General features: G+C 33.9%; 3 protein-coding genes across 3 annotated transcripts; 1 reads left to right on the plus strand and 2 right to left on the minus strand.

Annotated features, from left to right (window-relative positions):
• Positions 1 to 1328: 1328 nt before the first annotated feature.
• On the plus strand, positions 1329 to 2195 carry LOC17876258 (agamous-like MADS-box protein AGL75). Its single transcript, XM_023777679.1, is given in 3 exon segments — positions 1329 to 1382; positions 1385 to 2035; positions 2037 to 2195. Coding segments are annotated over 3 exon segments (864 nt in total).
• Positions 2196 to 3765: 1570 nt separating this feature from the next.
• Positions 3766 to 4763, minus strand: LOC17875680 (protein MIZU-KUSSEI 1). Its single transcript, XM_006282257.2, has one exon. It carries the CDS (start codon positions 4761 to 4763, stop codon positions 4002 to 4004), a length of 762 nt encoding a protein of 253 aa, XP_006282319.1. The 3' UTR covers positions 3766 to 4001.
• A 3011-nt stretch (positions 4764 to 7774) lies between these two features.
• On the minus strand, positions 7775 to 11397 carry LOC17875840 (protein DETOXIFICATION 27). Its single transcript, XM_006280315.2, has 9 exons — positions 11053 to 11397; positions 10659 to 10946; positions 10105 to 10358; positions 9925 to 10011; positions 9629 to 9685; positions 8596 to 8834; positions 8380 to 8498; positions 8214 to 8303; positions 7775 to 8099 (listed from the first exon to the last, which is right to left on the minus strand). Exons 1-9 carry the CDS (start codon positions 11326 to 11328, stop codon positions 8049 to 8051), a joined length of 1461 nt encoding a protein of 486 aa, XP_006280377.1. The 5' UTR covers positions 11329 to 11397; the 3' UTR covers positions 7775 to 8048.
• Positions 11398 to 12409: the final 1012 nt, after the last annotated feature.

Genomic DNA, 12409 nt, shown 5'->3' on the forward strand with positions numbered 1-12409 from the left:
ATAAGATCAACTATTTTGTTTTATTTTCACCAAACTTTATTGTTTATACATCGTCATAAAAACTCTTACGTGTATTACTTATCAAATCTGCAACGACTAATAAGGTGTAAACTAACATATCAGACACACACACACACACACATATATATATATATATATATATATATATATATATATATATATAATAAAGTCATTTCAAATCTGCAAGTAAGTTATAATATACATCACGAACTCGCGAAGCCGTTTCTTTATCGGTCGATAAACAAAAAATTTACTATCTAAATTTTTTTCGACCTAACTAAATATGAATATATTTATTTGTGATTGACAATCACAATGTCGTAATCACAATGTCGTTTTACATGATATATTGGTACTTTTCATCTAATAGAGAAAACGAAAACTATGCTAGTTGTGAGTTGAATATTATTCGTGATTTAATTTTTGTTATATTGGATCGTCGTTATGAATATGACATTAGTTGTCGTCTATAGTTACGCAAGCTGGTTACTACATTTGTCTACTTCCACATCCCCAATTATTGTGTATTTTCTTGACTAATATATAAATACAACAAAAAAATACTAGTAAAGGTATCCCATCCACAATATGATCGTGATGCACGCGTTTACAGTGGTAATTTTCCTAGTGAGTTATTGTTAGATATCAATTTCTATCTTTTGTTTTTCAAAACTATATCATTTTATTTTTTTTGTCAACAATTTTCCAAAACTATATATGTACAGTATATCACAACGTTCTATTCTAAATGGGAGAAACATTTTCTAACTTTTTCGAAAATGTTTTTAACTTTTTTTGTTCTCTGTTAAAAAAGTTCTTCATTAAAACTAGATGATTTACATGAAAGTTGTTTGCATAATAATAGGACTATTATATGGTTCTCGTCCAAAAGAAATCATATGTTCTTGGGTAATTTTGTGAAGTAAATATAATAAATGGAAAAAACCTAGAAATTAAATGCAAAGTTGATCTGAAGTATTTTCCTTTTTTTCCAAGTTTTTGTTACAGAATTAATAATAACATAGTCGAATCTATGATGTTTCTCAATCATATGTTTCCTTTTTTTTATAGTCTCAAAAAAGAGTGCCATCGAGAGAGTAATAAATTTAAGTTTCCCTTTTCATCTTAAATCTATGCAAAAAATTGGAAATCGTATAAGCGCATATCTACGCATGCGAGTTTCCGTAGGCACCAAGACATCTATACAGTATCAACTATCGAATTCACAATGTTTCACCCTCAGTTTCATAATTCTTCTCGAGTAAAAAAAACCTAATTTTTTGCTGTAGAATCAAGGGAAAATCACGATGAAGCAAGATACATCTTCTTCGTCTTGTAATTCAACAAGTTTAACCAACAGACTTAACTTAAGACCATATTCAAGAAAGCTTACGAGCTTTCAGTTCTCTGTGCGATTGAGGTTTGCGTCATCTATTACGGACCAGACGGCCAATTGAAGACATGGCCTAAGGAGAAAGAGAAAGTGAAAGACATTGCTTTGAGGTATAAAGAGGCCAGAAAACGCAAGAAGAGCCTCAATCTTCATGAGTTCCTCGAGAAGGAGAAGGATAAGGACAAGGACAAGGTGACGACGAATTTGAAGAAGAAGAATGTGAAGTATCCTCATTGGTATCCAAAATTTGATCACTACTCTCCCCAACAACTCTCTCAATTGATTCAGTCCTTAGAACGAACTCTCTCTAAACTGCAAGAAAGGCTTCGTGTTGTTGAGGCGAAGAAACAGAGGAACAACACAAACTTGGTTCATCCGAACCAACACTTGAATCCTGAAAATTTCTCGCTGTATATGTACAACCATGACGATGCTATTCTCTCCCAGCCCCCTTTCAATGCTTCACACGCAAATCTACTCAGCAATTACCAAAATCACTTGATGAAGCAGGAACTTTATGATTTTGGCCAGAACATGTGTATGGACAACATAACCAACACAAACTTTCACCATCCTTGTTACTCAAACACACAAGGCTACGCACCGTTACTTTCAGTACAAAGCATCTGTAGTGAATAACTATGGGTTGACGAATCACTTAACGCAGCAGAAAGAGCTTAATGGTTTTGATCAGAACATGGTTTTGATGAGTAATATCACCAACAACAACGGTCTCTCAAACACAGTTCCACATGAGTTTTATCCAAATGAGCTAGGTTGATGAGTAATATCACCAACAACAGCGGTCTCTAAACACAGCTCCAATACTATTCAGCGTCGAGAATTTGTTATAAGGGCCTATTAAAGAGACTCCACATACCTTGAATTTATTACTTTTCAAGCCCATTTAGAGTTAGATGAAGATAGAAAAATTGGGGCATTTAAGGACGTTTTATACACTTATGGTAACGTTTAGATTTCCCGCTTAACGCCGTCATTATTCCTCGTCTCTTTCGTCCACAAAACGCCAATCTCTTAAACGCAGAAGTTAGCGTAACGTTTTTTTATGTTATCATTTTCGTATGTAGTTTATCTGTTTTTGAGATTGTGGCCTAAAACAAGAAACAATACATGGTGTAGCGGATCGGGTTTAATCAATTTATGTTTTGTTTCTAAATTATTACTTTTTGGTATCGAATAGTAGGATTAACTACGCTAGTACCCTAAATTTAAGAATTCCAAATGTTTATGCATTCACCTTCCAATTTTTGTTCCTCTCAAAATTCGATAATGAAGCTAAATATATAAAAAGTGAAGAAATTGTGGATCATAATGTTACATTAATAGAGAATTTTAGTTTGTGGTTTATATTGATCTTTGTTTTATTTTATATGGCTAAAAAGAAAAGAACAACATTGGAAAGACAGAGGGAATCAACAACAGCTAAGACCAACCAGCTTGCCATTTTCTCTAAGCAAACAAAAGTAATAAAGTCACGAAATGAATAATGTTTGTAATAATATAACTACATAAATAAGTTATCTGGTTCTGCTCCATATATATGTATCATGTATGTGTAAAATTAATGATTATTTAAATGTAAAGTTGTTAGTGTTCTTGTAGTGAAGGATTCGCCGCGTGGACTCTTATTATTCTCCCATGATGAGTCTCGACCCTCTCTCTCGTTGACCTCAACCCCACGTACGAGCTTTTCTTTATTTAAGAGCTGAGAAATATAAAAACTAACTCCATGGATCATTTTCACATATAATTTGTGTCGTGTCTATAGGAATTAAAATACACGATTTATTTGTGAGTACTGAGTACCTTCATTTTTGGTAAATTCCTTAAATCGGCAAAAATAGAAAAGAAATTCTGATCAAACCATTTTTGTTACCAAATATCCGGATCTTTTCATGGTCACAAAATTTGCAAGTTATGGCGATCCCGTTTGATTGATTGGTTGATCAACGTTAACCATCAATTGTGTTTTCATCAATTAAACAAAATAATATAGACGAATTTTTTTATATACGTTATCGTTATAGAAACTAGCAATATTTTGTAATATAATTGCTATTATCATTTTTATACACTTATGTATATTAGTTTGTAAAGTAGATATATATTGTTATAAATAATTGTTTCCGGTGGTGATTTAATACTTTTTAGTTTTCCGTTGGTGATTTTATACATGTATACACACATTCTATTTGTAAACATGGCCAACTAATATCATTAACTTTATTCCCCAAACTTATTGACAATAATAGAAAGTGTAAAGATATATACATTATAGAAAATTAAAAAACTTTGCACTATAAGAAACACATGAACACATGGTCACCACTACTGCACATATACAAGTTGAGATCATCAAAAAACTATGCTTATTACATTTTCATCTAATTAAGCACGGCTTAAAAAAACCACGAGATACAATAACCGGTTTAGTTTGCCTATTCGGAAATAGTAGAAAAAGAAAGAAAAAAAAAAACCGACCGGTGAGTCTCAGAAATAATCCCAACGTATGGTATGCAAGTGCACCGACTGATGTCCTTATGCTAGAAAAAAAAACGATCCAAGATCATTTTCTTGACGATCTAAAAAAGAAGATACTTAGTTCTTGTCCAATAATCCCACGTGGGTCGACGAGATGAAAAGATTCGGAATCAAACGATCCAAACACTCGTTTGAAACTCGCTCTTAAGTACATCATATGATCACTTTTATCTCGGTTAATCTCTTCTCCGTTAACAACTCCGGCTCCTTCAGCCACCGGAGTAAGGACCTTCAACGCGGCTAGCTCGTCTTTTGAAGGCTCCCGTTTTATGGCGAATCCGACTTTCCGACCGTTGCAAAACATGTTCCATAAAGGTGTTGTAAGAAGTGAAGAAGAAGAAGGACCTTCATGTGAATCATATCCGTCATTACTGTTTGATTCGAGCGCGATTCTTAACACGCCTTCTTGCATTTCACGAGCTAATACCTCGGTCGGGACGGTGAGCTCTAAGAGGACAATGATCGGGTTTAGGGTTTTGGAGTTTGTCGCTTGGATGCAGAAGTTTACTTTACCGCGGCGGAAGCCAAATATTGTTCCGGTAAAAGTGGAGTTTGTGGCGGTTGAGGACGCGGAAGAGCTTCTTGGTTTGGTATGGCGGTGAGATGATTTGTCTTCTTGAATATCATTTGGATCTATGATTGTGCAGTAACAAGATGGGAGGAGAAGTTGGACGATGGTGCGAAGGAGCCGCCATGAACGAACTTGTTGATGGCAGTCTACTGCTGCTGTTGTGCTTGTGGTGGTTGAGGCGAGGCGGCGACGGTGTGGGTTTGTGCTGAAGGACATGTTTTTTTTTTTCTTTTTTTCTTTGAGTTGTGCGTAAAAGGATGATAATTTTATGTGCATATGTGTGTTAGGGTTTAAGTGGCATTGGTCTATATATAGAGAAATTGTCATGGAAAGAAAAAGAAAATGATATGATCGAAACTTTTGCTGTTGTTTTTTTCTTTCTTTTCTTAAAAAAAAATACACAAATCAATCTTAATTAATTTTAAAATACTATATATTATCTTAAATACTAAAATATATTTGAATAAATTTTATTGCAGTTGCCGGTTACCATGCACTTAGAAGAAAGAAAAAAAAACAATGTATTATATTAAACTAAAAATAGGGTGCAGTACGTTGGATTTATTTCTAGAAAAGAATGACACGGTGGCTTAGGAAATTTCCGTACAACCACGGTGGACGTGGTGAGTCCAATCATTGAATCATAATTCGTCATTTAACCTTATATATATCAAGTATTAAGAAATCCTAATTAATCTATATATAGATTGATCTACTTAATGATTATTATGTTCGTGCACATATTGCTAAATAATATAGATCACCAAGTTTCTATAATATATGGATCGAAAGTTTTGTTGATATATTTGTGTAGTTCTTTCTATGATAAGTGACTTAGTACAATGGTACTATCATGGATTCATCATGGTAAACAAACTCTCAACTCCTGGTGACTGTTGTACAATCTTGATGAAAATTATGACAATATTTTCATACGTTTTTTCTTTTCTTTATGATGATATATGAATATTTTTTTGATACATCTAACTCGCTCAATTTGTAATAAGCCAACCCTAAATGGACAAACAAAACATCGAAAATAAACGACAAAGTCAAATCAGCCGTCTATTCGAGCATCGACAAGGATTGATCTGGGGAATGAAATTGTTACCCATTCATGGCCCAATATATTTTGTATGGTTCCCACTAAATTTGGACAAATGTACCACCATATATATCATCAAAGTTTTCTATAGCATGCATCACCAATGTGATCAAAATAAATAGTTTTCCCCCTATCGATCCGGATATCAAAGACCGTAATAAGTCATCTCACCGGCTAACACAAGGGATATATCATATTTGTTATATACTATGAATCGATAACATAACACTATCATAGTAACCGAGTTCATATAAGTCGTGTATTTATCTATCAGGTAGAGCCACCTGACAGTTAACACGTTTAATTAAATTTTTAACTTTTGGAATTATTAATCTTTTTTTGTCATTCCACCTTTTGTTTCAATAATTTATCTCCCCGTTGGAAGCTTTTGCATATATTTTTTTCTCTTTCTTTTGCCAAAACGATGCATGTTGGAGAGAATACATTGTCGTTTTCTACTTTAAACAAAATTTTAAAAATATATATAGCTTTCATTCTTTCCACTCAAAAGCATTATACACTTTTTCTATTTTGAATTTAACAAGAAAATTAAAAAAAAAAGGAAAAAAAAAAAAGATATGACAACACAATATATCGTTGTCTAAATTTCTCTCATTGTCTAACAAACTATTTTGGATTTTCTTCTACTCTTTTTTTTTTTTTTTTGTGGTAATTTATCATTTCTCTCTTTTCAATGACGACGCCATTAAATTACTCTAAGAACAAGAGAGCAATTAACTTTTATGCCAATGTAAACAAGGTTATTTATATAATTATGGAAGCACTACATTAAAATCCTCCAAAGAACGACAGCTACGATATTTTCGTTTAGAGTTTTGTATAAAGAAAATATCTTAATGCTTTTTTCCTTGGTTTTAAATTTCACATGGCATGACAATGATAAACTGTGTTTGTCGGAGTAATAATATCTGCGGAACTAAATAATATCGTTTCCTAAATATCCCCAATATAGATAGATTAAACACATTAATACATGATTCATGGACGTGTGTACAAATTTAGTGATTGTGACTGCTCCAAATTTATAAAAAGAACACGACTGTTGAAAAACAGAACGTTTTCTTATTTTGGGCTTTGGAAATTGGGGACTCTGTATAACTTTTTTTTCCTCATGCAGTCATGCTTTAAGCCTTTTAACAAACAAATAAAAACTGTTAAAAATTAGAATGACTATTGTTTTTAAATGACTTAAAGAATAGGTTTTGAAGAAGAATAAATGAAGAAGAAGCTTTAACAGCGAGAGTATTTAATTTATGAAGCAACTAATTTAAAGGTTCAAACGAAAAAAGGAAATTTATAGTCGCAACGGTCATGTTAGTAAGGAAATTAATTAAGAGAGATATATATGCGTTTGTTGTTTCCATTTTTCTTTTTATAAGTACAACGGTAACAAAATATTATGACCTTTTTACTGTTAACAACAGTCATTGCCACTGAATCATGCAAACTCGCATTGCCTAAGCCGAGTCGACAAGAAATCCTTCAGCTGCCTAAAAATTCAGTTTGGGTATGGAGTCTTCTTGTCTACTTGGCAGTTACGTCCCCTGTTGAAGAGGAAGAGCTAGCACATCTTGCTTAGAGTTTTTTTTTTTTTTGGTTCTGTTCTTCTTGTGTTTCTGTAGTAGTCACTCAAGTGTGCTGTCGGAAATAGAGAAAGAAGACAGACAGTTATTTACGAGTTTATGAGTTTGTATTTGTTTTACAGCGCTAAAACCCTAGAGAGATCGATGACGATGATACAATAAACCATTGAAGGCGATAAGCTTTAGAAGCTTTGGTTGTATGAGCTTTGTGGCTGGTTATGAGGTTCTGGAAGAAGCTCGAGACTCTCAAGGCGTTCCGGAGAGCATTAAACCAAGTCATATCTTAGGAAGTAGGAACTATTAGATTACAATCACACATGGTTTACTATACTCTAATAGGAACTTTGTTTATATAGTTTACTCCTTTATTTCTTCAATACTTCCCTTCAGTGCCCAATTCTTATGTAAATCAACAATCTTAACCTTAGACCATCAATTAGTGTCTAATTTTGCAAAGGTTTTAAAACCAGATGAACCATAACCATCAAAGAAGCGGCATTGAGTTACATTGACAAAAGTACCTAAACCAATACTTTGTTACTGTTTAAATTTGAAATCAAAATTAAACCAGTTCAACATGTAAAACAATTTTCTAATAAAAATTACAAGGCATGCTAAAAATAACAAAAAATCACAAAGGCCTATTTTGCGGTAATTGCAGAGAGACACTCTGTAATAATAATATACGAACCGGCGGCTTAGAGTTATAATATTGTTTCACATTTCGATAACAGCATACACCAGTTTTCTTAAGCAAAAATTATTTAATAGTTTGCACTTGCATACTCATCTTCATTTTATTGTGTTGGACCATTTGTTAACACGAGCACTTGCTTTCTGCGCCTGTAAATTTTTAAAAAAACATACAAAAAAAACAAACATTATCATCTCGATCAGTGTACACTATACGAAATCAAATAAACAAAAACAGAACCAAAGGCAAAACAACCAATGTACCTCTTTATCCCAATCACATCTCATTGTGATAAAACCTAAGATCAATGTCTGAACAAAGGTTCCTCCAAATATCATACCAGCCCATATCCCCTATAAATAAATATAACATCATCAAAAATATTGTTCAATTCATATAAAACAAGTGGAGGAGGAATTAGTCATTTACCAAGACGCCGAATTTAAAACCCCAGCCCATCAGAAACCCAAGCGGAACACCAATGCAATAGTAACACCCCAAGTTTATATACGCGACGTAGGATTGCCAACCCGATCCAACCGCGACACCTAAGCCAAACAAACAAAAGTCGCCCAATCACAAAATCATTGACTTGGTATATCTAAGTAAAAATAAAATAAAAAAAAATACTAAAACGTGACGTACCGGAGAGAACCGGTTGAATGCTGTTAAGAAGAACGGTGAAAGCTAAGAGAAGTGAGAGCTTGTTAACGGCGTCTAAGACGGCTTCACTTGAAGAGAAGATCCAAGCGATTTGGTTATGGAGAAGCATTATTATCACCCAAAAGAACAATCCGATTACTAACGATTGTGTTACTGATACAATCGTCGCGAATCTTGCTCCTTTTCCATTACCAGCTCCTAGTTCGTTCGCGACACGTACACTGCATTCGTACAATTAATATTTAATAAGGTGTCGTTTGAAAAAAACAACCTATACCATCTATATTGTTTATAAGAAAATGTTTTGTACGTAGGTTCCACACCCAACATGGCGACATCACTGTCTTTACATTTGTATTCTAATTTCTACACACTTGTCTTTATAACAAGTGTAACTCACAATGTTGATAGCTAACAGGCCTATGTCCACACAGAATAAATTGAAGATAAAAAAGTTATAGATGAAATAATACTATATCGTATCCTCCCTCGTAGAAGTCTCTCTATACATACAACACGACAAATAGAAAAAGAAGAAGAACTCAAAGCAAACACGGAAGCAGATAGAAAACGCTATAAGGAACTAACTATATTGGCCAACTGTTAGGTTTCAACTTCCTATAGTTGATTAATACAAAATGCGTTTAAGCCATCCTTAAGAAGGATATCTTAGAGTTAAGATTAACATAGGAAAGTATCTTATAGAATATCTTAGAGGTAAGATTAACATATCTAGACAATTTTGGGTACTTATGGATAGGGACAGGGGACATTATTCGAAGGACAGAAAGCATGCAAGCATTCTCTACGATTTTTAATTACATCAACGTGCATTTACTATGTATTATACACTTATAGTTGATAATGATAGATACGAATCTGTTCTGCGTTCATTGTAATTAGTAAGTTTCTAAAGTCTTATAAATTTCATTAAGGTCCAATTAGACCATCACTATAAACCGGTAGAAATTAGTAGCAAATCCAGTATATGTAAAGATAAAGAAATGGACATTACCCGGTTCCGGCAAAGAAAGCGAGAGGAATCATCATCTCCCAGCCATTTATAGTCATGCTGCGGAAAAAAAGTTTATTGTTTTGGAAATTGGTCGTACAATATTTTAAAAAGTGGAATAGTAAAAGAGATTCATTAAATACTACTAAAGAAGATAAAAACAAGAAAACAACTACAACCTTTCCGCAACAACCCAATAAAGCAGACGTGAGCAGCAATGCGATATGATTGTATAATACTATATGATTCATGACTTATTCTTATACATTATCTAGTCAATGAATGTGGGCTTAGCTTACCATATAGACAAGGAGTCAACCGCGATTCGGGCATTCTCAAGATTCCCAGTCATTATAATCAAAATCCGATAATACCAATTCTCCAAACTGTCACAAAAGAAACACCAAGTATCTACCGTTAGTAGTTGTGTCGGACTTAATTAGTCTAATGCCAACAAAAGTGTATGTATTCATTGTTACCAAAGCATGACGCCTGACGAAGCAGAGAGTTTAAGGAATTCCCAAAGTCCAGTGAAGGCTTCGGAAGATAACCCGTTCCAAGTAAGTGGACAGCCACCACAAGTGGAGTATACTAGTAGAATCAAAACGTTGACCCACCACGAGATATTAATCGTAGCCATAGTTCCCACGGCTCCTAGTTTTAGCCCGTCCACGAACAACCAACACACTAAAATATGAACCACCAATGCAACCGCTGCCGCATACGCAGTCACCTAATAACCCAACACACACACAAAAAAAGAAGACTGGTTCGAAACATTAATCATCTAAGAAACTATTATTATAGAGAAACTCTGATTTCTTTTTTGGACTATCTTCATGTATAAACATATATAAAATTTGTTAGCTTCTGACACCCACATATCTAAATAAACCGATGGTCGGATCTGCTTCCGACACGCACAAATCCAGACAAACTGATAATATTTGTATATTAAAAGCCTTTCGATTAGCTTAGAAGCTTAAATAATACAATTTGAGTAAAGAATCAGATATATAGATCGATAACGTACTTGGTTTTTAAGTTGGCACTGGAGGAAACGTTGAAGCGGAAAAGACAAAGTGAAGGCGAAGTGAAGAGGGATGATCCAAAGGGCTACAACACCGGAAAGCTCAGCGATATCGTCGGGTTGACCAAGAAATTTGAGAACCGGAGTTGTGAAAATATAAGTGGGTAACAATAAGACACAACAGAAGAAGAGAACAATCCAAGAACGCTGCATATAAATTCCCAACATGTAATACTTCTTCGCTCCAAACGCTTGCCCACACAGCGTTTCCAACGCACTCGCCATTCCAAGCTGCACCACCAATTTGCACATTATTATATATCAAGCTTCAAGAAAACCCTTTTAATTAAAATTTTTAAAAAAGTTAAAAAGATCAAGGGTTGTTGTTGTTGTATACCAAGAGACCAAAGTTGAAGCCAACGATGACGTTATTAACGATGGAGATGGCGGCTAGTTCGAGATCGCCGAGATGACCAGCGAAAGCTTGAGTGATGACAAGCATCGAATACGTCGTTATACGACTGAATATGGCCGGACCAACGACTTGCCATAGCTTTGTTGTCTCAACCCAAACTCTATCCTTCAACCCTCCTTCGTCTTCCTCCGCCGTGTGAGGGCTTTTCAACAGTGGAACTCCCGACTCGGATCCTTCTTCTCCGCCGTCACCTCTCATCGCTAACCCTTATTTGTTTTTGTTTTTTCTCTCTTTAGTTATGGGGAAAGAAATGAAAATATAAAGAGAAAGGAGTGAGAGAAGAAAGGTTGAAGACGAGAGAAGAGGTGTGAGTCGTGTGTGAATTGTTTTTTTTTATTTATTAAAACTCTGTATGGCTAGTATTTTACATTAATTTTGGAATTAAATCTTTTTCAGATTTAATGATTTTGTAAAACGTATTTATGTCTTTTTTTGGCCATTCGTTATTCATTACAAAACTCCAAATATGAAAATAATGCATAAATACAAATAATAGAAATGGTAATTACTTTGTGTGTAGTTATATTTGTCTTTGACTTAAAATGTTTTTGTATATATGTATATGGACCATGGAAAGAAAGAAAGAAAGAACAAAATTGTTTTCTGGCATGATTATATATTCCAAATATGACGACAAAAGATAAATTACTAATTATGATTAAGTGAGTGTTAAAAAACATGACACTTGTTTGGCATCAAACATACTTATCTTTTATCTTCCACGAGTTCCATACATCGGATTTAAAAGTTTAGAATTAAAAAGTTTGGTAAGAGTAATTATAATATAAAAAAGATATTGAAAGTTTGCAATCTTGAACTGAAGTATAGTATTATATTTTAATACAAAATTATGATATATCCGTACTAGCCTCAATTAGATATCGAGTTACTGGGATTTGCTTTTTTTTTTTTTTTTTTTTAAACCGGGTTACTGGGATTTGCTATCTAGTGAGCTATCTAAGTAAATCATGTACTAATTAAAAACTGGAAGAAAAAAGGTTGTAAACATTTTCTGAGTTCTACTGAAAACTGAGTAAGCATGACACGTGAGAGGCACGTGGTAGGATTGGTTTTTGTTGGTAACGACGTTTTATTTATATTCATCACATGGCGTCAAGAGTCCCCTCCTTGTGATCTCATTGCTTACCTAATAATGGTCTAATGAGTATGTATGTATTTATGTGTATGTGATTTGAGAAATGCCTTAGAAACAAACCGAAAACTATTTCCTCCAATCAAACTTTTCTTCTTCTTTTCCTTTCTCCTAAGAAGCTTTAGA

This window comes from Capsella rubella, unplaced genomic scaffold (assembly GCF_000375325.1).
Source record: "Capsella rubella cultivar Monte Gargano unplaced genomic scaffold, Caprub1_0 scaffold_8, whole genome shotgun sequence".
Lineage (NCBI taxonomy): Eukaryota > Viridiplantae > Streptophyta > Magnoliopsida > Brassicales > Brassicaceae > Capsella > Capsella rubella.